At 35.6% G+C, this 26,772-nt stretch overlaps 1 protein-coding gene across 3 annotated transcripts in view; it reads left to right on the forward strand.

The window, feature by feature from the left end:
- Nucleotides 1-26,772, forward strand: part of PRKG1 (protein kinase cGMP-dependent 1) — a 1,181,528-nt gene that overhangs the window by 1,131,887 nt on the left and 22,869 nt on the right. For all 3 annotated transcript variants that reach the window (XM_030864960.2, XM_030864959.2, XM_060286056.1), the window contains one exon: nucleotides 7,656-7,752. In XM_030864960.2, coding sequence (XP_030720820.2) covers nucleotides 7,656-7,752 — 97 coding nt within the window. The remainder of the gene's footprint in view (nucleotides 1-7,655; nucleotides 7,753-26,772) is intronic.

Consider the following 26,772-nt stretch of genomic DNA (forward strand, 5'->3'; position numbering starts at 1 on the left):
TTAGATGTGATAATATTGTGGCTATGTTTAAAAGGGAATCCTTACCTTTTAGCAATATGTGCTGATATATTTACAGCATATTCTTGTAATATATTTACAGTATTCTTGGAATATTTTCTATGTAAAAATAATTGAAATGAAATGTAGGATTTGTCTTTCATTTATAATATTAAAAATTAATTGTACAAACAAACAGACTCAGGATGAGATTCTGAGGTATGGGAAAGGGAGAAGGAGGAAATTAAATTGCACTGAGATGAGAGAAAACTTTCTCAGACCACTAGCCCCTGATGGCTATCCATTTATATGAAGGAAATATCTCTTCTGGCATAAATAAAGTTGGGACTGCATGCTTTTTTTGGTTGAATACAAACGTGCAAGTATCTGTATTCTCTGAAGCAAAAATAATAATCACTGAGTAACTTAATAACTAACTTTCTATTTTGGGCCAGTGACTTAAGTAACAAACACCAAAAGGGAAAAAAATTTAATTCCTTTTTGCCAATTTTTTTCATGGCAATATATCTTTACTTAGGCTATTATTTCAGAAAAAGAAAAGTTCATTTCAAACTACTATATGGAATCTATTTAAACACTGAATAAATAAAAATGCATGTTGGTCAATAGATTTCAAGCTAACATTGGGAGCTTATCCTCACTCATCTTTTGCAAATGCTGCTCTGATGTTTAGATTTTTAAAAAATTATCTTTTGAGCATCAGTGTATTTTCATTTTGAGTCCTTTTAACTAACTGGAGTACACACACCCACAGGCCACATCATAGACAAGAAGGCATCAGTGCTTAGCTACAGGAGTCACATTCTTGACATAAATGTGTAATAAAATAACATATTATTCAAATATTTTATAACTTGAATGTTTGCCTTTGTTTTTCAAATATCAGAATATTGTAAAAACTGTGAAGATAGAATCAGATAGTAAAAAATATTACCACAAGTCAAAATGTCAGTCCCTCATGCCTTAGTCTTTGTGACTTTGGCTAAGTCACTTACCATCTCTGGACTTAGTTTGTTCTTTTTTTTTGCGGTACGTGGGCCTCTCACTGTTGTGGCCTCTCCCGTTGCGGAGCACAGGCTCCGGACGCGCAGGCTCAGTGGCCATGGCTCATGGGCCCAGCCGCTCCGCGGCATGTGGGATCTTCCCGGATCAGGGCACGAACCCGTGTCCCCTGCATCGGCAGGCGGACTGTCAACCACTGCGCCACCAGGGAAGCCCAGTTTGTTCATTTTTAAAAATGTGAAGGTTGGATTAGATGAGCTCCCAAGGGTGTTGATCCATATTTTGAACCATGTTAGTATCTTAATACTTTGAGATAAAGCATCTTTAAAGTTGTCTGATTCTCTACTATCTTGTTTAAAGGAAATTGAATTTCTGGGAATAAGTGTAAATATGCTACAATGTGAAACATGCCCAAGGTTTCTAGTTCTAATTCTAGTGTTTCATTACTGAAATCAATCACTTATCAGCAACTGGTCTACCCAGTTGCAAAACAGAAGTAAAAATATTTGTTATCCCATCTTCACAGAGAATCGGGGAGGATCAATTAAATGAAATAAATTTTAGAGTCCTTGGAAGAAAAGAAAGGTACTTCCTAAATGGAAAGTATTTGCATCACGATTATTCTTATTATGCATCAGATATGAGCAATGCAATTTCCCTGTGTATTCCTGTTGGCTTTATCTTCTCAAGGGAATGTATTTGAAAAATAAGTAGAACTATTTCATGGCTAAAGTACTTAAAAAAAAAGACTGTGTTTCTGAAAACCACAATTTTGGAAATACAGAAAGCAAACTAATGCTATCTCAAATTCCCTGAAGAAGAGATTACATTTTCTGGAGAAAACTGACATAATGAAATACTTTATATTCATTAAGTTACTTTCAAGCTTTTTATTTCTTCAAGTTTTCACCACTACCGTTAAAAGACTAGTGACTATACCTGTATGCTTTATGGCCAAATAAATTAGAAATTGTCCCTTTTTGTTTAGAATTTTAGAAATAGGGTTTCTTATGTTTAAAGGTTTTGTTTGTTTGTTTTGTTTCGTTTTGAAAAACCCTTATAGTAATAGAGACTTTTGTAAAGTGTTATTTGAAAAACATTATTTCAACAGGAAATAACTCCCTATACAAATCTTGAACAATAAAATGGTTCACAGTTTTCCAATGAAGTCAGAAGATTCTGCTTTTAAAGTTTAGTTTAACAATGAGACTTTTTAATAACGCAATTAAATTAATAAGAGATGACTGGTGACTTGATTATAGATTTAATAAAGACTATCCATTTTTATTTTAGTGACTAAGCTTATTTAATCCCAAACATTTTAGAATCAGGGGAATAGGACATGTAGTAACTATTTTCACATACACAAAGTTAATGTAGCACAATGAGGTGATAGTCCCAGTAGTTTAAGCCCAAATCACATCTGTGTTAAATATGCAAATAAGTATTATTGGTCCAGTTTTCAATTCTGCTTTCTCTATATATAGTTACTTCTGGCTGAATTTGTATTTACTCTTCAATACCTACAAATTACTTAATGCACCAAGTTTTATTAAATCAAGAACTGTTATTACATAAAACCCTGTGTACCAAGTTAAGTGTTTATTCAGTAGATGGCTAGCATTAGAGCTTGCATGCATCATAGACCAGGTATACATATTTTGTGCTTAAGGCTGACTGTCAAAAAGTTCTCACCTCCTTTAACTATTTCTGTAAATATTTATTTATAGATATCAATGTTCTTTGATCACATAAAAAGTGGAAGGATTTCTAGGAGTTTATCTGAACATTTAAGTAAGCTAGGGCTCTGACTTTATCTATACAACTCATACTTATTTACTTAAGTGTATGTTGATACCTTTACAAAGGCCTACATGTTGAATTCAGCACTTGGAAATACAAAGTCACCGACAGAGCCGGGACCACGAGTCCTGAGCTTCTGTTTGTATACTAGGATGCGCTCTTGCATTATTTTTAAGTCCAGATAGACATTGATTGTCTGATTGAATCGCATCTTACCTATTAAAAGTTACAGAATAAAAATCTTAGTCATAGATGAGAGTTCATGTGTGTTTACTGAAACATTTTATAGATTTCCCCAAGAACTGATAAAACTAAATTCAACAGGAAATAAAAATATACCCAAGAGCAGATGAGCACAGGCCAAGCAGTGGTGACTGATCTGCACGTGGGTTAAAAGACGCTAAGACTTTGTTTGATTTTCCTTGGAGACCCTTAGAGTAGACTTCTGAAACTGATTTGGATTATAGATTTTGCTAAAGTAAATAGGGCACATTAGCCTTTTGTTTCATTGGCTTTTAATTACTGGCTTTTGTATCCCATCTGGAATGTCCGTTTGGATTCTTGGACCTTACTTTAACACTGCACATACTATTGTTTGCTTTGTAGAATAATGCTGAGCCATTTCTGCTATTGTAATATCAAGGTGAAGATAAAATTTAACGTTTTAGACATTTTTGTACTGGGTCATATTTGGTTTTCAGTATTAAGGAGAGATGTTTGCTTCTTAATAATAGTGGTCAGTCGTAAGGAATAGAACCCAATTGTGTTATTTTGAAATGATGACAGAATTGATTCATGGATATCTGGCAACAACAAAAAAAGAAACAATTATGGTGAATAATAAAGGACATCTTTGGTTTTGTGGAAGCTGGTGATATTGGAAGAGATGGAAAAATAAAAACTAATGGTTATTATCTATTTCTGAAAGGAAGTGAATATAATACTGGATAGATATGTAGTTTTAGATAAAGAGAGGTTAAGATTATTCCAGTATTATTTTTCTGTTTCTAGACTTTGCATGTATGTCTTGGTCTGTTTCTAGACTTTGCATCTATGTCTTGGTCTCATCATCATTACACCTGCAACTTTACATTTTCATTGCTTTTAGAACCTCCTTTGGTGTATAAGCAGAAATGAAAAGAGAAGGTGAAAATGTAGGCAACTTTGTTTCTTTCTAGTAGTTCTTGAAAGTTCCATATTTCACTATTTAAAGAGTACCCTGTACAAATTTGTGACTGTGGATTCTAATCACCAAAGCCCCAGGTGAATCTTATGGTCAGGTATGTTTGAGAAATGATATATTATCTCTCTACTTCACCCAACACACTTATTCTCTTGTTATATAGTTATTTGCATGTTGTTAACCTATTTTGAGAGTTTATAAGCTCCTTGAAGTTATACAGAGTATGTCAGTATCTGCACTTTTCTGGAAAGAGAATCCACAGCTTTCACCCTATACCAAAAAAAAAAAAAAAAAGAATACAGTTGACCCTTGAACAACATAGGTTTGAACTGTGCAGATCCACTCATCTGCAGATTTTTTTCAGTAGTAAATACTACATGATCCAGTTGGTTGAATGGGCAGATATGGAACTATGGATACAGAAAAATTGTGGATATGGAGGACCCACTATAAATTATACATGAATTTTTGACCGTAGGAGGGTCGGCGCCCCAACCCTTGCATTGTTCAAGGGTCAACTGTAAATAATAGTGTTCTCTTAAAAAATCTGTATCTCAAACTAAGGTAGGAACATTAGAAAATACACTTCATACTCTTTGCTAGATTTTAAGCAACCAAACGTCGGGAATTGAATGCCTTACTGATATATACTTCCCTTAACACTTGGGAACTGTCCCTCTCATAAACACTTTTGCACAGATGGATTTTAGAGTTGCATAAATCTGGGCCTAATTCCTTGGACCTGGTACCCCACAGTAGTAAGTAAGCTAGGTACTTGTGTTCCACGGTTACCTCCTTCAGGCAAGAGAAGTTTTATAGGACAGGAGCCATTTACTTAACCAATTTATTTTGTCTCCTTCCCCACTCAAAATTATCAACTCTAAAGAATGTAGAACATAACGGATAGATTCAAATTATTTTCAAATAATTCCTGAGTAAAAAGAAAGAATGAAAACGTCCCTCCAAGTTACGAGCTAGAGGGGTGAGATACCTCCAGAAGCTAAATCATCTATAGTTTGGCTTTTTTACAAAGGTCTCTTCGGGTGGTGATTTCCATGTTAAAAAACAAAGCTATTTATTCAAAAAGGAAAAGTGTACAGAGTCTCTGTGATGAAGCGACTCCCTAAAGAGTAATCTCAATGAGGAAAAAAAAAGACATGAAGTTCTAAGCAACAACATTTCCTTGGTTGGGGCTTCCCTAGTGGCGCAGTGGTTGAGAGTCCCCCTGCCGATGCAGGGGACACAGGTTCGTGCCCCGGTCCGGGAAGATCCCACATGCCGCGGAGCGGCTGGGCCCGTGAGCCAGGCATCTCACCAACCACTCCATAAAAATCACCCAACTAGGAAGTATTTTAAAAATTCACCTAGAAATAATAGCAAAGTAATTAGCAAAGTTTTGCATTCTGCATCTGTCTTTTTTTTTTATCAACGTTGCTTTTTTTTTTTTTTCTTTTAAAGCTGTGTTAGCCATTACAGAGCTATTGTTCATTCCTATGGGTCTAGGACAACAGGGGCAGGAGTCAAGGCCAAGTTATGAGTCCCCAATACTTTTGCCATGAATGCATCACACTCCAGACTCATTGAACAGCTACTGATTTCCTTGGATCATTTTAATCCAACCCAAAATTCTTCTATGGCTCTGGAACCTCCTGAGGCTTTCAGAGGGGTTAGAACTATGGTTCTCAACCCTTAACTGTACATCAGAATCACCCAAGGAGCTGTAAAAGTGTACAGATACGTGATACTGCTTCCAGAGATTGCTGATCAACTTGATCTATGGTGGGACGCAGATTAAGTGGTTTCTAAAAGATGCTCAGGAAGTTCTGATGTGCAACAAATGGCTGAAGATGACTTGTTTAGACATTTCCAGACTAATTTTACAGAACCCAAATATAAGGATTTGGCGGGGAGGTGCGTCTTCAAGAGCTATAAATAATAACACCATACTTTAAATATATAAAATGGTGTCAGAGTAGTCTGAGTTTACCCCTTCAATCTGAGATTTCTAAATCCAGCAAGCACATATTATTCAAAAACAATCTCATTAAGAATTTGACCGCCGGAAATTCTTGAACACCTACATATTATCACGGTGGAGCGGGGGTGGGGGGGGGGGGTCTGATCCCAGCAGGTGTCCTTTTTAAACACCTGTTGGAGTGAACTCTGTCACTGGCCCTTTAAATGGGATGGAGTTTTAATTTTCCAAAAGCTGTGAGCCAGTTGGAATGCTAGAAATGCACATTTGTTGCTTATGTTCCATTCTAGTAAACCATCTCCTGAAGTGCTATGTTGATCTCTTGATTGTGTAGTTAATGAGAGAAATCTATAGATACCATTCAGAATGCCTAGCAGTCTTGTTTATAGAGGTTAACTAGAGAGAGTTGATTTCCCATCATCAGCTAATAACGAGAAACACTGTTTACCATCTTGTGAGTCTTTCAAGAATTAATGTGTTAAAAACCAGAATTGTCATTGTAAATTGGAGAGTGTTGAAAGCTCACCTAGATAACTGTTTTACATTTTTCCCAAGTGGAGAGTCTGAATTTGTGTTTGATTATAATGAAATAGCTAAAATGTTACACAGCTTAAGGCCAAACATGCCTGTGAATGATTCTATCCAAAAGCTGACATAAACAAACTGTGTCACTATTTCAAGCATGTTCATCATGTCTATCTATAGCATACTACTGAATCAGGTACCGCCTGGCTGAAGGTCATGGGTTACACATAGCTCTTCAAATACTTTATTTCTGAGACAGCTGAATTACTCCCTGACCTGACTTTAGTGAGTGGGAGGGTCATCATCTTTATGCCTTACTGCCCTTTCTAAAAATAGTAGGGGCTTTAATAAGGAGATATTTTAAGCAGCTCATATTCACTTGTCTCATCAGGGGAAGCTTATTTTGGCCACTTGCATGTGTCCAATTTGCATGTGCCTAGAGTTAAACTTTTGGAGGCTAGTCTGTGCTCCTTCACCCCACTCATCTAAGAAACTGGCAAGCATAAAGACTGGAATTACTAGCTGAGAGTCAGTGGGTAAACACAAATGAAGGGAAGACACTTTTTAGGAATGTGAATATGCTTCAGAAATCATCCATTTCAGACAGTTTCACATCAGTCCTCAGCTTTTCGGATCTGTTTTCATAAAACCTGGCCGTGATTTCACTCCAGAGACCTCAATGATCTTGCCGCTTTTAATAAACATTAATAGGAGCCACTGCCAGCCTGTGGATAAGGGAAACTGATGAGAAACCGCCATCCAAAATCTGAACAGCAAACACAAAACCAAGCAAAACCAAAAAATCCAAAACAAAACCAAAAAAGAACAACTCAATCTGTGCTTACAAGAAGACGCATAGAAAAACACTGAGATGTAAATTTGATTTGATAACTGGATTTATCAGTCACATGACTGACATGCAGTGGGTACTTTGTATTTTTCTACTCTGAAATACAAGTGCAAATCTATGTTATTCTGCACAACTGGGACCAAAAAATTATGAGTGTGAGAAAACGCAGACTCTAAAAGCAAGATGGAGTTTAAGCAGGTAAACCCTGTTTCACAGTCATGTCATTCCGGTACAGTTGTACGTGGTACTCGTGTTTCCACCTCTAAGAAATTTCCATTTTTTCGCATCAAAAACTCCAGATATGAAGCTGAAGCTGCTTTCTTCGCCAACCTGAAGCTGTCTGATTTCAACATCATTGACACCCTTGGAGTTGGAGGTTTCGGACGAGTAGAACTGGTAGGTGATTGCTCTTTAAATGCTTTTGAGAGTCCTGTCTTCCTTCTTAATTTTTTCTCCTAGATTAAGATTTCTCTTTTCTTCTCTCTCTAATCATTATTGTTCCTAAATTGGTACCAAATACTCTCATTTCAGCACAACAGAGTTTGCAACAAAGTGAAATATGTTATGTAATCAGTAAATGAAAAATAAAATAAACACCAACTTACTTTTTAGAAAACCTCTGCATATTAAATGAAAGGTAAACACATTTACTTAATGAGGAGGAGTCATAAAGCACTTAATACCCGCTGATTTTCTGTGATCTTTATTTACTTCCTTAGTTCTGAGCAGTGCTCACTAACTTAATTATGCACTCTATCTATAATCACAATAACTAAAATGTAAATTTAAATATATATAAAGGGAGATGAGGTATATTTACATGTGTTATATATCTATCTATATACATATAATTATTCTCACCACTGCTTTAAAAATTAAGTAAATGGTGTTGTAGTTATTCTGTAGTTATAAGCACCTATTTAGATTATAGTACGTATCTATACTCACATATATATAACTGTATTAGAAAATACGGTATGAATATTTTATATAATTTATTTCACACACGTTTATTTGTGTGTATACACACACAGCTAAGCGAAGATGAAGAAGACGTTTTGGCACAAGTTCATACATTAAACACATGGCATCAATATGGTGTGAACCAAATGAAAGCATGTTCTGTTGTGCCTTTGTTTAAAATATAAATTTAAAAACTGACATATTACAACAAAAATTAGAAAAAAATGTACTCTTGTGACTGAGTTGCTGCATTCCAGATTGTGTGGATAAAAACCATATTTGAGAATGTAGATTAATGTCCACCTCTCCTGAACATGGAGGAGTCCCTGATATCAGACACCAGTACAGTACGTTAGGAACTCCCTGAGACTGTGTACAGTTCAGTAAATAGTTACTGTTGCCATCAGGCAGTAGGAGAAATCCCCTTCCATAAAAGTAGATTGACCTACCACTATTTTTGTATTTGTCCATTTGTGCTGTAGTTGGGATTTCTGACTTTGATGGGCAGAATGATGTTATTTACTTAAATATTAGACAAGAAAGGTTTAGAGCCGTAAAATGTTTCACTGAATTTGTGTGATGCTTCCCTTAACACTGGCTGGAGATACCTTCAGCTAAAGAACTCAGCTTTTTTAAAATATATGATTTACTCATTAAAGCTATAAGACATCTAGGTAATTCTCTTAATTTACAAGACGTGACTAAAATAAGGAGATGGATTTTACAAATTACAAGTGAAAATTAGTCCCATTGCTTTATGGTCACATTCCGAATTTACTCTCCTTTGCCCTTGTCAGAGAGGTGCTTGCTTTTCAGAGTAGATTGGTACAAGTCAAACTTTTTAATCTAGCAATGCTATGTAGCAGTTGCTTTAAATAATAAATATGTAATCTATTCATTCAGCAATTCAATGCCTCATATACCAGAGCACCATACTTGGATAAAATATAGGAAGAATGATATGGAACACATAATCTCTGTCTTCTTGGATTATATTCTTTCTACACAATTTATTGTGTATTTATGTAGTGAGCTCTCTGCTGGGATATACACAGTTTAACAGAAAATAGCCACTGCCTCTAGGGACTCACAGTCCACTAGGAGGGACAATCATGCAAACTAATAAGTAAACCCATAATCAGAGTATGAGAAGCACGTGCTCAGTGCGTGGAGGGGCAAGATTTCTTAGAGGAGGCAGCATTTCTAAGACAGAGGGATCGACATCAAGGCGTTGCCATAAATAACCTCAAGCCTTATGGTCTGCTCTCGTCCAATGAAACTACTGCAGGATAGTTTGTTAATAAACTGATATTAATAATGTTTACTAATAAATTAGTATTACTTTCTTAGTAAAATCATCGAGCTTTTCATTTGAACCCAGCTTTACAATCTTCAGATGGCTCTCATATCCAGTATATAATTTTGCCTTTAGAGCTATCATAGGAGGCATAAGCCACATTTCACAGGAGCTAAGTCATGAATAATGTGTATAAGTGACCTAAGACCACACGGTCACTGAAAGAGCTGTTGTTTTTGCCCAGAACTACTGATGTTTAAACTAGACTTTTTCTTTTTTTTATCATTCTGACTACTAAAAATATTTAGATTCTTATTACCACCACTAACAGCCACCATTATCAAATCAGACAAGTGTCACTTTATTATCATAGGTACACGTTTGTTTTTTAAGAAAAGTCTTCTAGAATTCAAGAACCTGTCTTAGACATAAATACGGAATAGATGCCATGATTATCTGCTATTCACCTCTTCTTCTGTCGAACCTTCAGAGACTCTTTTTTCTGTCTTCTCTTTTGCGGCTCCTAGTTGAGTGTTAAAATATCTGTGGAGGAAAAAATAAAGATCGGACAGTATCACGTGGTAGCTAAAAGCTAGAGCTCTGGAATCAGACTGTCTGGATTGAGGTCTTACCAGCTGTGTGTGATTAGTCATTTACTTAAACCTCTTGAGCCTCAGTTTCCTCATCTCTAAAAGGAGGATAATAATAGGCTGTGTGCCTCAGGCATTGCAAAGATTAAATGAGTTAAAGTCCCCAAATAGTGCCTCACGTATCATAGGTCAGTAAGTGTTGGCAGTGTTGTTATTATTATTAAAATATTCTAATGATAACTATCATTTTCAGCTCTACCCATAGAAAAGGAAGGGAATGAAATATTTTACTCTCTTTTCTCCCATTGTTAGGCCAAGTGCTGAGAATACAAGCATTTCTCCAATGCATGAGTGAGGCTAAGGTGTTCAAATGACCTTCAGTGATAGCTTCTATTAAATTCCCCCAAACCACGAAAGCTCCTTACTTTCTGATCTGTCATGAGTAGAGATGGGGAACAATTTTCAGTCTTCCTCACACTAAACCTTTGTGTACCTGAAGTAGTCTGCTCTTATTTATCCATTTCTCTTCTAAATCGTAAAGCCCCACCTCTTAACCTCTCAACAGGAAATCGTTTTTGGTGCAAACTGCTCAATCATATCCAGTTTCTCCACAATCTTCTTAAACCATGGCACCCTGATTGGGCATAATAAGGGTCTGGCTCTTGCCAAATGGAGGACAAAGGTCTTTTCTCCTGTGCCACAATCCCATGATCGGATTGCCCAGGAGGGGGCAATGTGGTAGCAAGTTGTAAGGATTCTGCCACACTCACAATCACATTTGTGTAACAGGGTCTGTGTGCTGTACGTATGGGCATCCATACCACTCTCATGGCATTTTTGCCAGCTGCTTGGTCACTGTGTGTCACATGCAAGTGACGTGGAAGGCTATGTAAAGCAACTAAAAAAAATAGGGACTAAGAGATGATTAGGCAAGAAATTAGGTGATAAACCTATTGCTCAGTCACAGAGTTTTGTTTCATCATTATGTAAGGGGAAAGCCTAAGCCAAAGGGAAACCCCACATGAGACGAAAACCCTTCAAGAGCTTCTTACTGCCAGGCCACATGACAGTGAAACAGAATAGCTGTGGGATCGCTGGACAGCACTGCCATTTGTGCCCACTGTGATTTATGCTGCAGAGGATGCCTGGGAAACCCTCCCATCCTAAGGCCTTGTGTCCTCTGTAGCCAAGGTGAATAAGCACTCTGTGCTGGTTGAAAACTCAAAATTGCCTCATTTTAACATAGTCTTTTCTCTGGAAATACCCTACTTGGATTATTATTAAATATGTCATCCTCATTTATATTTATTCTTCAAAAGAATGAAAACTGACACAAATTAGTAATCGTGATAGTGTTGATTTCTGAGAAAATAAGTTATTCAGATAGTTAATAAAAATCCAATTTGATAGATGCTAATTGAACATAATAGGTGCAGTCACAATACAGGCATTCCTCACAGATACTGTGGGTTCAATTCCAGACCACTGCAATAAAGCAAGTATCACAATAAAGCAAGTAGCAGGAATTTTTTGGTTTTGGAATTTTTTGACAGTTATGTATACGCTATACTATAGTCTATAAAGCATGTAAGAGCATTAAGTCTAAAAAAACAATGTACATACCTTAATCAAAAAATACTTTATTGCTATAAAATGCTATCATCTGAGTCTTCAGTGAGTAGTAACATCAAAGATCACTGATCACAGATTATTATAGCAAATATAATAATAATGAAAAAGTTTGAAATACTGTGAGAATTACTAAAATGTGACACAGAGACACGATGTGAGCAAATGCTGTTGGAAAAATGATATCGACAGACTTCCTTGACACAGGGTTGCCATAAACCTTCAATGTGTTAAAAATGCAGTATCTGCAAAGTGTGATAAAAAAATGAAGCGCAATAAAATGAAGTATGCCTGTATACTGCAACTTCTAAGACATCTAACCACAAGATAGTTTCTAAGCAGAAATCACAGGTAATAAAATTTATCTCTGCTTTGACATACACAAATAAGGTAAAATATGCATGAATTCATCTTGTTACTGTAGAATATATTCTCTTTAGTACATTGATAGCTGGAATACAGTTTAGCCTAAATGAACGACAACAAATCGAACAGTCACACTCTTATACATCTTTTGAAATTACAGGAATTTTATACACTAGCCATCTATTGAAATGAATATTTTTCTTTAAAAGTGTTTGAAATTAGTGTTCTATAGTAAAGCAAAATGTTAGCATTTCCTCCTCTAAACCTTCATGTTTTTCTAGAAAGATCAATCCACAGTTGGCCCTCAATATTCACAGGTTCCCTATCCATGAATTCATCCAACCTCAGATTGAAAATATTCGATAAGGTTTCAAAAAGCAAAACTTGAATTTGACACGCACCAGAAACAATTTACATAGCATTTACATTGTATTTACAACTATTTATATATTACCTATGCTGTATTTATACCTATTTAAATAGCATTTTCATTGTATTAGGTATTATAAGCAATCTAAGGATGATTTAAAGTATACAGGAGGGTGTATTTAGGTTATATGCAAATATTATGCCATTTTATATGAGGGACTTGAGCATCTAAGGATTTGGGTATCCACAGGGGAGACTGGAGTCAATCCCTCAAGGATACTAAGGGCCAATTGTAAATCTAGAAGGCACTGGCCATGTCTTTCCATGGCTTAAAACAGTTCATCCAAAACTTATCTTATCACCACTTAACAGTTTGGTCACTCACCTTTTTGTTTTCTGTGACATAAATTTGATTTTTTTTTAATCCAGTGAATTTATGGTCACGTCACATTCAGTAAAAGTTTATCTATTAAAAAATTTCCTAAATATTTTTTGTGGAACATAGCAATATCATGTGTGATTCGTGCCCTCAAAGAACATCTTGCCTTCTCCTACGTAAGAAGATAAGATCAATACATATGAAAAATAGCAAGTGAAATCCTGTAGTATTGCATTAAATTCTAAATCATGAAGAAGGGTTTTCAGCATTTCAAAAACAGAGCATTTGGAGCTGATGATGTAGCGAGGCCCTGAGAAGACACAGAACTTGAGCCAGGGCTTAGAGAACAGGTTGGGATTTAAATGAACAGATGCGAAAAGGCCATTTGGGGGAAAGGCCATTCCAGGAAAAGTTTACAACACAGAAGGCCACGTGTTTTCACAGGACACCAAAGCAAGTGGCCTGACTAGAGGTTGTGTGAGGGAGCAGTGAGAAATACTAGATAACCAACTGATAGGGTATAACTGTACTATATTCTTAAAGGAGATTAGACTTTAAGGCATTGGGCATTGGGGGGCATTAGGTCAAGAGAAGAACGCAAATAAACACAGACACAGCTCTCAACTTCCACCCATGAAATAAAAGAATACACTATAAGGTGACTAGAAGGGCTCTTTTGAGGTGGCAGTGCTCCCAAAGATAAACATCATAATTTCTCTTCTGAATAAGGTAGTTTACTTTGTGCCAAGATGTATTCCTCGTCCCTGAAAATTTTATGTAAACACTTTCAAAGAGAGATCCCTTCCGTGAAGGAGAAGAACAGTCTCCTTGTGTATGTTAGTAATGTTGAAAATAGCCATATCCTCTTAAATAAAATGAAATGATTTATCTTGCTTTCTAGAAATAAATATAAAAAAGATGATTCTGAATGTTTCACTGTAGCTCATCAGCTGTATACATTTAATTTATTGCTAATTCATATTCTGTCCTTCATATTAACATCCCCCATTGTGCTGACATATACCATATATTAGGCTAAACACTGGGCTAAGAAATCAGGAGATTTTGTGGGCCAGATGGCTTGGTACTTAGCCCCAGCTTCAGTTAACTGCCTTGCAAATTCACAGTAAGAGTGGGGAGATCATCAATACCCCAAAAGTAACAAGCTAAACCAATGGGAACCACTGTCTGGTCATGGCTGCAATCTCAGATTCCACTTTCATGAACAAAGCAGTTTCAATGTTTAATGCGACTGTTTTTCGTAGATAAGTTAGCATAAGCAAAAAACCAGTAAACACATGTTGAACTGGCTTAACTACGTGTGAAGTACGAAATCTTGTGAAAATTTTGAAGTAGAAAAACAGAGAAAGAAGCTATACTTTTATTAATATCAGAAAGGGTGAAGTTTGAATATAGCATATATTAGGACATTAAGATCTGATTATAAGCCATTTGATTAAAAGTCTTCCAGTAACAGTTTAAAAAAATTATAAAGTTATTTATGTCTAACATCTCAAAAGTGTGATTAGAATGCAAAACCTCTCATAAATTAATCTGTTCACATCTCAGGGAGTTGAATTTTGCCATATATGATTCTCTCTAGATCATTTAAACTCATTTTAAATCTTCACTGTGTCAATAAATGAAAGAAGCTGAAGTGTCAGCTTACGATACTCAACTCCATCCATGTGAAGTTTTAAGTTATAAGTGTGCTTGTAAGTATTAGAATAAGTTGAATTATGTGAAATATTCAACAGTTAAACTATTTCATGTAGTAGTTCTTTATATGAGTGAGATTATGCATAGAAATTAAATCTTAAGGGAAAGAAACTATTTGATTATGAAGGAAAACAATTTAAAGTGCATCATAGGTAATAAAATCAATTTTAATATCCCTACAAAATGAAATAGGGTTTATTTAACAAAAGTACTGTAGGGAAGAGAAATGGTGTATTTAAATTTCACATTTCAGGAAACAATCTTGAATCAATGTAGGTAGGCTTTTGAGTCAAAATGTAGCAGTGCTAATTCCCTATTAAGGGAAATCACAAGCGCTCTTTCCTTTGCAAATGATTTCTATAAAATAGTCCAAACTTTTGTTCATGTTGTAATTGAAAACAGAAAAGTATGAAGTTCTTTTTCTTATCTTCCTCTGAACTAAAAGTTAAACGTCTTTTTAAAAAATTAAAATGAAAACTATTTTCTCTATGAAAATTGCTTCACATGTTTTTGACTCAATTTGAATTTAAAAATACAGATATTTCCTTATGTTTCTTATCACTAGCTGTAAAACTGAATTTTAGGTCTCAAGGCAAGTTACAGAGAAAATGGCGTTACATTTTGATAAGAAGTTGAGGTGACCCTGGGAAGGAAAACAAGGATGAAAAGCAGAGACTGTCTCCTGATTATCACTTATGCAAATGGCAAGTGGGATTAAACAAAAAAGAGTAGATAAAATAAATTTTAAAAAGCTGCTTTTTCTAGGTTCTTTATTCTGAAATTGATATACCTCACCATTAATATAGATAACTTAGTGGCTATCTATGAAATAAATTTTACACATAAAGTCTTAACTATAAAATCGTACAACAGGGCCATGCCTCTGTGCTCATGGCTGAATAGTTTCCCGACTCTGACATCGCTATTCAACTCATGGTCCATCCTTTGCATTCTCTGTGTCATTTGGACATGCATCATGCAGACGGTGACAAGTTCCCTATGTTCCTCCCTGTGTATCCTATGGAACAAACCAGATGCCGTGGTTCCTTTTTAAGTTTTAGACATTGACTAGGGAAAAGAAATCTGTGATATTATTGTGTAATGAAGAGAGACAGATAAATAATAAAACTGTGGATAACTAGTGAGAAAAGAGGTTTTAACAACAGATTGAAAACAGAAGTTTATAATTAAGATTATGGTTAATGTTTCCTGAACTTTATAGTACTATTACACAGAGAAAAGTAATTCTCACATAAGAATTCCTTTTTTTTGGTTAGGAAATGTTGAGGAGTACAATCCAATACTACTTGGTAGAATAGAAGCTTTCTGTGCCCTTAAAAGATGTCACTTTCAGTAATGTAGTTAAGTCGGTTCTTCCTGAATACTTGGACACATTAGTATGTCATGTCCAAAAAAGTTATTTGCATTAGAGCAATAACACTGCTTTTTCTTTCTCTTTGAAAAAAAAACTTCCTTAAATTCAGACATTAATTTTTCCTGTTCCTTCTATTTCATTCGGGTGGTTGGAACAACTAATTTAAAACCAGATTTAATTATGAATTGTAACAGGAAAATACTATTTATAAGTATCCATTTTAATTAGCATTCCCACATATCTTGGAAGTCATGGTAATAATGGTAATTCTTACATAGCACTTTTTAATTTTCAAAGCACTTTCACATACACTATCTGATTTGGTCTTACAATATCTGTGACTATAAAATAATGTGGTTTTATTCTCTAAGTGAGGAAAATGAGGCTCCAGATATTACGAACGGGTATGATTGTAGTTTGTACATTATTAAAATAATAAAAGACATTACCCAGCAAATATGTATTATTTTGACTAGATAAGTTTTAAGAATTGTGTGATAGTTATGTACATTTTGCTTAAAATGACCCATGATCCCACCTTTTTTTTGGACATGAGGACTTCTTTGAATTTAGGACTTTTAATAAATAGCAAATAGAGAAGTCATAAAAAAGAATAAAATTTTTTATAAAAATGTTAATAGTTTACAGAAACTAGAGTAAAAATGAAATATAGTTTTGATTAATTGGGGAACTTTTATTGAAGGGGTAAAGATAAGCATAGAAAGAAAAACATTTCTGACATTTAGTTCCTTAAAATGTAAATTAAAAATATACCTATCTCACAATCAATAAAGACAAGAACTAAAAAATATAGATACACATATTTTCTGGCTTTTTCTTATTTTAAAATTCCTTAAAAGCTTTTTTGAGGTATAATCTACTTACCACAGAATTGTACAATCACCACCACAATCCAATTTTAGAACATTTCCATCACTTTAATAGAACCCTTGTGGCCCATTTGCAAATGCTCTCCATTCCTACCCTCAGCTCCAGCAACTACTAATTTACTCTCTCTCTAAAGATTAGCCTTTTTTACTGCATGTTTTCTTACACTAAAACTTTGTTTTACACTAAATATTTTTATTTTCTACATGTATAATTGTAAATTTAGTTCAATATGGATCTGAATACAAAGGTGTTTAATACACAGCAACTTCATGCCTTTTTTCTTTTTGAAGTTTATGGTGATTTTATGGCTCCTTTATTACCCTACTTCAGCTTTGTTACTGTACCCAACTGCTACTGAACAGAGCTGTTTCAGTTGTTTCCTGAACATAGAGTTTGAGGCCAGTATCTGATAGGTTGTGAAGCATTGTCTGGCAATAGGGGAGTATTGCAAAATGATGGAGACAGAACAACCTAGTGTTTATACATGTCTAGAGGGTCTAATAGTTGGCTTGCTGGTTTACTTGGTTGTTAAAGTTTTATTATGCGTCTTTTGCCTCTTTTGGTGAATCTGGTTGAGAACTGTAACCAGAGTAGAGAAAAGCATACTCCCACAGTTTGGCACAGTTTATCTTATAGAATAGGACCTATACATTTTTCTCAGTCTAGGGTTTTCTTTCTCTTTCTTTCCTTCCCTTCCTTCCTTTATTCCCTCCCTCCCCCGCCACCCCGCCTGCCTTCCTTCCTCCCTCCTTCTTTCCATCTTCACTTATAGAACTTTTCTTTTCACTATAGGCCTTGTCATGAATTCCGTAAATTACCTCAATTTGGATTAAATGTGAGCTACTTAAATTTTACAATACAGACCATGGCCATATTGTTCCTGGATTACTTAGAAATCTATTTCCTCCCTGTTTAAAGACAGCCCAAAATAAAGAAATGATTTTATGCCATCCCATGTAACATGGATTGCCTGATTAAATTGTGTGCTGGTTTGTTTAGAGAAAATATTTGCCATTCCTGTTTTGCTGTTGTCCAGCTATTACAATTAGGATGACTCTGCCTAGATTTCCTTATGCCTTGGAGTCTGTTTTAGTGCTCTTCTTGGGAAAGCTACTACTATTTCTATCCAGCGCATGTTCTTTGACAATTAGTAACACAGAAAATACAACAGTTAAGAAGCAGATCCCCTTTACGCGTTGGGCTTGAGAGAACAGAGCAAATAAAACCTCCACATCCCAGGAGAATATGCATGTGCTGTAAACTCAGGGTGATGCTTCCAGAGTGAATCATCATGCTTCCTTATGCCACCTTTGTGTTACTTGGGTAATTCCCCCTTTATCCTTTGGCCCAAGCTATTGCCACAGGTTTGTTGGGCTGTTTCCATAAGGTTAAATATAATGAACGTGCTTTCACAATGCATATTTATTATGTCAAATTTCAGGTTCATAGAATCTTCCGGCTGGAAGGAACCCTTAGATGTAATTTAGTTTGGCCCTTCATTTTCTGAGAGGTGGCCTGAGGCCCAGTAAGATTATATGACTAAACATAAACCTATTAGTGAAAGATCGAGGACTAGAACCCAGGTTTCCTGTGTAAGCTTTTCTTTTCTTTTCTTGAAATATAGTTGATGTACAAATATTATGTTAGTTTCAGGTGTACTACATAGTGATTTGATATTTGCCTACATTATGAAATGATCACCGAAGTTAAGCCTAGTAATCATCTGTCCCCATACAGTTATTACAATATTATTGACCATGTTCCTTATGCTGTATGTTACATCCCTCTGACTTATTTATTTTATAACTGGATGTTTGTACCTCTTCATCCCCTTCACCTATTTTACCACCCCCACTTACTTCCCCTCTGGCAACCATACATTTGTTTTCTGTGTCTATGAGTCTCTTTTCTTTTAGTTTTGTTTGTTTGGTTTGCTTTTAGATTCCACATATAAGTGAGTTCATATTGTATTTCTCTTTCTCTGTCTGACATTTCACTTAGCATACTACTCTCTAGATCCATCCATTTTGTTGCAAATGGCAAGATTTCATTTTTTTATGGCTGAGTAATATTTTATTTTATATAAAACACACACACCACATCTTCTTTATCCATTCGTCTATTGATGGGCACTTAGGTTGCTTCCATATCTTGGCTATTGTACATAATGCTGCTATGAACACTGGGATGTACATATCTTTTGGAATTAGTGTTTTGGGGTTTTTTGAGTAAACACCCAGAAGTGAAATTGCTGGATCATATAGCAGTTCTATTTTTAATTTTTTATAGGAACCTCCATACTCTTTCCACAGCAGCTATATATACCAATTTACAAGCCCACCAACAGTGCATGAGGGTTCCCTTTTCTCCACATCCTCACCAACATTTGTTATTTGTTGTATCTTTGATGATAGCCATTCTGAGAGGTGTGAGGTGGATTTTCATTGTGGTTTTGATTTGCATCTCCTTGATGATTAGTGATGTTGAGCATCTTTTCAAGTGTCTGTTGGCCATCTGTATGTCTTCTTCGGACAAACGTCTATTCAGTTCCTCTGCCTACTTTTTAATTAGATTGTTTGGGGGTTTTTTGATGTTGAGTTATATGGTTTCTTTGTATATTTTGGATATTAACTCCTTATTAATGTGATGTTTGCAAATATTTCTCCCATTCAATAGGCCAACTTTTTGTTTTGTTGATAGTTTCCTTCACTGTGCAACAGATTTTTGGTTTGGTATAGCCAATTTGTTTATTTTTGCTTTTGTTTCCATTCCCTGAGGAGACATATTGAGAAATATATTGCTAACACTGATGTCAAAGAGCCTACTCCCTATATTTTCTTCTAGGAGTTTTATAGTTCCGGGACTCATATTTAAGTCTTTAATCCATTTTGAGTTTATTTTTTGTACATGGTATGAGAAAGTTGTCAGTTTGATTATTTTGCATGTAGCTGTTTAGTTTTTTCCAGAACCATTTATTGGAAAGCCTGTCTTTTCCCCAGTGTATATCCTTGCTTCCTTTGTTGTAGATCAATTGACCATATAAGTGTGGGTTCATTTCTGGGCATTCTATTCTGTTCCATTGATCTCTGTGTCTGTTTTTGTGCCAGTACCTACTGTTTTGATTACTGTAGCTTTGCAGTATAGTTTGAAATCAGAGAGCATGATCCCCACCCCACCCCACCCCCACAAATTTGTTCTTCTTTCTCAAGATTGCCTTGGTTACTCAGGGTCTTTTTTGTTTCCATACAAATTTTAGTATTGTTTGTTCTAGTTTTGTGAAAAATGCCTTTTGCTAGGGATTGCATTGAACCTGTAGATTGCCTTGGGTAGTACGGTTATTTTAACAACACTGATTCTTCCAATTCATGAGCATGGAATAGCTTTCTAATTGTTTTTGTCATTTTCAATTTCTTTCATTAATGTCTTCTAGTTTTCAGGGTACAATTATTTACCTATTTGGTTAGATTTATTCCTAGGTATTCTTTCGATGCAGTTATAAATGGGATTGTTTTCTTAATTTATCTTTCTGATAGTTCTGATATCTGAACTATCAGACAGTGTATAGAAATCCAACAGATTCCTGTATATTAATTTTGTATTGTGAAACTTTACCAAATTCATTTATAAGTTTTAATAGTTTTTTTGGTGATGTCTTTAGGATTTTCTATATATAATATCATCTCATCTGCAAACAATGACAGTTTTACTGCTTCTTTCCCATTTGGATTCCTTTTATTTCTTTTTCTTGCCTGATTGCTGTAGCTAGGACTTTCAGTACTATGTTTAATAAAAGTGGTGAGAGTGGGCATCCTTGTCTTATTCTTAACCTTAAAGAAAATGCTTTTAGCATCTCACTGTTGGATATGATGTTGGCTGTAACTATGTCATGTATGGCCTTTATTATATTGTGGTATTCTTCCACTATTCCCACTTTGCTGAGTTTTCATTATAAATCAATGTTGAATTTTGTCACAAGATTTTTTTACGTCTATTGAGATGATATTTTTCAATTTTTTAATGCGGAGTATCATATTGATTGACTTGCAGACATTAACCATCCTTGCATTCTTGGGATCAATCCCATTTGATAATGGTTTATGATCATTTTAATGTATTGCTGAGTTTGGTTTGCTAATATTTTTGTTGAGGGTTCTTGCATCTATATTCACCAGTGATATCTGGCCTGTAATTTTCTTTTATTGTGGTATCTTTTTCTGGTTTTGGTATCAGGGTGATGGTGGCCTGGTAGAATGAGTTCCAAAACATTTTTTTCCTCTTTAATTTTCGGCAGTAGTTTGAAAAATATAGGTATTAAGTCTTATTCAAATGTCTTCTAGAATTCACCTCTAAAGCCATCTGGTCCTGGACTCATGTTTGTTGGGAGTTATTTTTTATTATAATATTATTATTACTACTACTACTATTATTATTATTGATTCAGTTTCATTACTGGTATTGTTTGATCATATTTTCTATTTCTTCCTGATTCAGTTTGGGGATATTGTATCTTTCTAGGGATTTATCCATTTCTACTAGGTTGTCCATTTTATTACCATATAATTGTTCATAGTAATTTCTTATGATCCTTTGTGTTTCTGTAGTGTTGATTGTAACTTCTCCTCTTTAATTTCTGATTTTATTTTTGGGTTCTCTTTTTAACTTGATAAGTCTTGCTAACAGTTTATGTTTTAAAAGAACCAGCTCTTAGTTTCATTGATAGTTTTTTTTTTTTTGTCTCTATTTTATTTATTTCTGCTCTCATATGTATTTTTTTTCCCTTCTACTAACTTTTGGATTTGTTTGTTTTTCTAGTTCCTTTCAGTATAAGGTTACATGTTTTTATTTGATATTTTTCTTGTTTCCTGAGGTAGGCTTGTATGACTTTAAACTTTACCCTAGAAGTGCTTTTATGCATCCCATAGATTTTGGATTGTTGTTTTTCCATTCTTATTTGTTTCCAGGTATTTTTTTGATTTCCTTTTTAATTTCTTTAGGGACCCAATGGTTGTTTAGTAGCATGTTTTTTAGACTCCACATGTTTGTGTTTCTTGCAGTTATTTTCTTTCAGATAACTTATAGTTTCACACCATTGTGGTTAGAAAAGATGCTTGATATGATTTCAGTCTTCTTAAATTTATTGAGACTTGTTTGGAGGCCTAGCATGTAATCTGTCCTGGATATTTGTTCCATGTGCACTTGAAAAGAACATGTATTTTGCTGTTTTTGGAAGAAATGTTGTATATATTAAGTCCATATGATTTAATATGTCATTTAAGGCCAGTGTTTCCTTACTGATTTTCTGTCTGATCTGTCCATTGATATATTGGGTGTTAAATTTCCCTTCTGTTATTGTATTACTGTCAATTTCTCCCTTTATAGCTGTTAATATTTGCTTAATGTATTTAGGTGCTCCTAAGTTGGGTGTACATATATTTGCAGTTGTTGTATCTTCTTTTTGGCTTGATCCCTTGATCATTACATAATGCTCTTCTTTGTCTCTTGTTATAGTCTTTGTTTTAAAGTATATTTTGTCTGATATTAAGTATTGCTACCCTGGCTTTCTTTTCATTTGCATTTGTATGGAATATCTTTTTCAATCCACTCCCTTTCATTCTGTGTGTGTCTTTAGATCTGAAGTGAGTCTTTTGTAGGCAGCATATAAATGGATCTTGGTTTTGTATCCATTCAGCTATTCTATGCCTTTTGATTGGAGCATTTAGTCCATTTATATGTAATGTAATTATTGATAGGTATGTACTTACTGTCATTTTGTTAATTGTTTTCTGGTTCTTTTTGTAGTTCTTTTTTGTTCCTCTCTTCTTCTTTTGCTCTTTTTCCTTGTGATTTGATGAGAATCTTTACTGTTATGTTTGGATTTTTTTTCTCTCTTTTTGTGTGTTTATCTATTACAGGTTTTTGCTTTGTGGCTCCCATGAGGTTCATATATAACAACATATATATTATTATAGTAATATTTTACATTGATGAGCTCAAGGTCAAACACATTCTAACAACTCTACATTTTTACTTCCCCTCTCCTGTTTAATTTTTTTGACATCATGTTTTGTATCTTTTTTGTGTGTATCCCTTAACTACTTACTGTGAATATAGATAATTTTACTACTTTTGTCTTTTAACCTTCCTGCTAACTTTGTAAGTAGTTGATCTATTGCCTTTACCAGTGAGATTTTTTCTTTTTATAATTGTTATATTTCTAATTATGGCCTTTACTGCCTAGAGAAGTTCCTTTAACATTTCTTGTAAAGCTGGTTTTTGTGGTGCTGAACTCTTAGGTTTTGCTTGTCTGTAAAACTCTTTACCTCTTTCAAATCTGAATGATAACCTTGCTGGGTAGAGTATTCCTGGTTGTAGGTTTTTTTCCTTTCATCACTTTAAATATATTGTGCCACTCCCTTTTAGACTGCAAAGTTTCTGCTCAAAAGTCAGCTGATACCTTATGGGATTTCTCTTGTACATAACTATTTTCTTTTTTTGTGATGCTTTTAAGATTCTCTCTTTATCTTTAGTTTTTGCTATTTTAACTATAATGTGTCTTGGTGTGGACCTCTTCGGGTGGATCTTGTTTGGGACTCTGTGCTTTCTGAACCTGGATGTGTTTCCTTCCCTAAGTTGGGGATATTTTTGACTATTATCTCTTCAAGTAAGTCCTCTGTCCCTTTCTCTCTTCTGCTTTTGGGACTCCTATAATGTGAATGTTAGTACACTCAATGTTGTCTCAGAGGCCTCAAACTATCCTTATTTTTTTTTAATCCTTTTTTTCATTTTTCTGTTCAGCTTGGGTGATTTCCACTACTCTGTCTTTTAGATCACTTATCCATTCCTCTGTATCATCTAATCTACTTTTGATTCTTTCTAGTGTATTTTTCATTTCACTTAATGTGTTCTTCAGCTGTTTTGTTCTCTTTATATCTTCTAACTCTTTGTTGAAATTCTCTGTTTAGCCATTCTTCTCCCAAGCTCAGTGGGCATTTTTATGAACATTATCTTGAACTCTTTACTGGGTAGAGTGCTTATCTGCACTTCATTTAGTTCTTTTTCTCAGGTTTTGTCTTGTTCCTTTGGTCAGAACATATCCCTCTTTCTCCTTATTTTGCCTAAGTCTCTGGTTTTATTTCTGTGTATTAGGTATGTTGATTATATTTTCTGATCTTGAAGAAGTGTCCTTATGTGGGAGATAGCCTATGTGTCCCAGCAGTGCACTCCCCTCTGGTTAGCAGAGCTGTATGCTCTAGGGGAGGCCCCTCTGTGGGCCACTTGCACACTTCTGTTGTTGTAGGGCTGACTACTGTGGGTGCGCTGGTAAGCAGGCTTGCCCCACCCAGGCCAGTTGGCTCCAAGGCTGTACGTCATGCAGTGGCTGCAGGCCCCACTGGAGGGTAGGCTTCCTGCATAGCTGGTGCTAGTCCCACTGGTGGTGGGGCTGAGTCCCCACACAGCAGTATGCATGACCTGGGCCAGAGAGGCAGGGTGCATCTTGGGGCAGGTGCCAGCCTGGGTCTGGTGCCGAGTACCCAGCACTATCAGGATAGACAGAGGATTCCAAAGTTGCACTTGCCAGCGCCTGTGTCCACATGGTAGAATGAGCCCCCTAAAATGGCTGCTGCCAGTGTCTTCATCACCAAGGGTGCTCCTACTTGCCCCCTGCCTCTCCAGAGGCTCCCTAAGATTAGTAAGTGGGTCTGATCCAGGGTCCTTTCAAACTACCGGGACTTGGAGTGTATGAGATTTTGTGCACGCCCTTTAAGAGTGAAGTCTCTGTTTCCTAAAGCCCTCCTGCTCTCCCAAACACAAACCTCACTGGTTTTCAAAGCCAGACGTTATAGGGGCTCATATTGCAGGTGTAGGACTCACAGGCCAGGGAGTCCAATATGGGACCTGGACCCCTCGCTCCTTGGAGAGGACTTCTATGATTGTGATATTCCTCCTATTTGTGAGTTGCTGACCCAAGGGTGTGGGTCCTGACAATACTGTGTTTTTGTCCCCCCCTCCTGTCTCATGGTAGTTCCTTCTTTATGTTTTTAGTTGTAGAAAATCTTTTCTGCTAGCCTTCAGGTCGTTCTCATAGATGGTACCTCTGTAAGTAGTTATAATTTTGGTGTGTCTGTTAGAGGATGTGAGTTCAGGGTCTTCCTACTCTGCCATCTTGGCCACCTCCTCCTGTATAAGCTTTTCTAAGCTCACTTCATCATCTTTGTTCTATAGTATTAGCTTACCTAAGTGAGTCATCCTTTCTCGTTGTGCATGGAAATGTAATTTGAACTAGTTTACAAAGGAATTTTGCATAATAATAGGCCAAGTGATATTGACAGTTCAAACCTTATATTTAATAAAACATTTTAATTACAGTATAGTTCAGAAATTCATTTTCTTCCAAAATAATGAAAAGATATCTGCAGTGCAAAATAAACTATGAACTGTTAATAACAAGTTAAATAGATGAATGGACAAACAGATTCTAAGGACCAGCTCCCAGTCATTGTCACTGAGCTAGTTTTAACCTTGCTCTGATCATAACCCTCCTTCCTCGCAAGAGCGAAGAATTAGGTCCAACAGGAGACAAGCCTTTATAAAGCAAGTACCTGCCCCAGATAAAAGAAAGCATGTATTTAAATACAGCCAGCAATTGTGTCTTCAAAGCTCTTTATAATGCTGGTGGCATTGCCTCTCACCTTCAGGTCAGTATTATTTGGGCACCAGCTAGAACCTGATAGTTAAGAACGTGTCAAAATCTTTGTCAAAAATTCCCACATTAAGATTCACTTTGCTCAAGGATACATTCCTTCAAATGGCAACACAGTGATTCACACTGAAGTACTGTAAATGAAACTTTTTCCAATTTTAATTTCTGATATAGCACATAGCATTACTTGTAAAACAGAATATATTGAGTATTAGCATTTTCTCATTCATGTCTCCTTTCTAGAAACCTTGAGAGTGAAACCAGTATGGTACAAGGGCCAGCAATCTTTTAGATGTAGCTTCTCAAACCTCTACTATTCCCTTGGTAGAACTGAAGTGGATGGGGTGGGAATAGGAATGGGTACAAAGTGGCATTCATCCTGTGGTGGATCATATTTTGAGAAAATTGCTTTGGCCTGAAGAGACCATTAAACTAAGAAGCACAAAAGAATAAAGGCAACTAACTGAATGTGTTCTCTGTTCCAGACACTGTGTTTGATATATAGGCCCTTTTATTTCATGTTCACAGGTAACCTAAGAGAATTATCCACATATTACAGATGAGGAAACAAAGAGTTTCAGAAATTTGTCCAAGATCACAATCAAAAAAAAAAAAAGGTTGAGATTTAAACAAAGGTAGTCAAATTTCAAAGCTCACCTTCTCAACCAGTGCATTAGCCTGTACATCTAGATGGGGTTAGGATAGTCTGCAAAGACAAACCTGGGAATCATGCCTAACCACCCAGGCTGGGAAGGATTCCTGAGCAAGAAGAAGAAATGTATTCCTTTCCCCTTCTTTTGCCTTCCTCTGTTCACACTCAGCATCTATGTCATATCTCTAGCTGGCCTGCTACAAAATCATCATCATCTCAAACTGGCACAAGTGGACTTGGTATAATTAATTTGACCAACAGGACAAATAAAAAGCACACTAAATTTCACCGTAAAATTTTTCATGTATTAGTTTTGTGAAAACACTTTCATAATAAAGCATAATAGCTTAGGCTCTTGAAATACAAATTGCTGTAACTTACACTGAGAGTTTATATTGAAAGAAAAAATTATGGCACGTACTTTAAGGAGATGAATAGTGTGGCTCAGCCCGAACTTGAATAGGTTGCTATCCTATACAGAACTT

The sequence above is a fragment of the Globicephala melas genome, chromosome 16 (assembly GCF_963455315.2).
Source record: "Globicephala melas chromosome 16, mGloMel1.2, whole genome shotgun sequence".
Lineage (NCBI taxonomy): Eukaryota > Metazoa > Chordata > Mammalia > Artiodactyla > Delphinidae > Globicephala > Globicephala melas.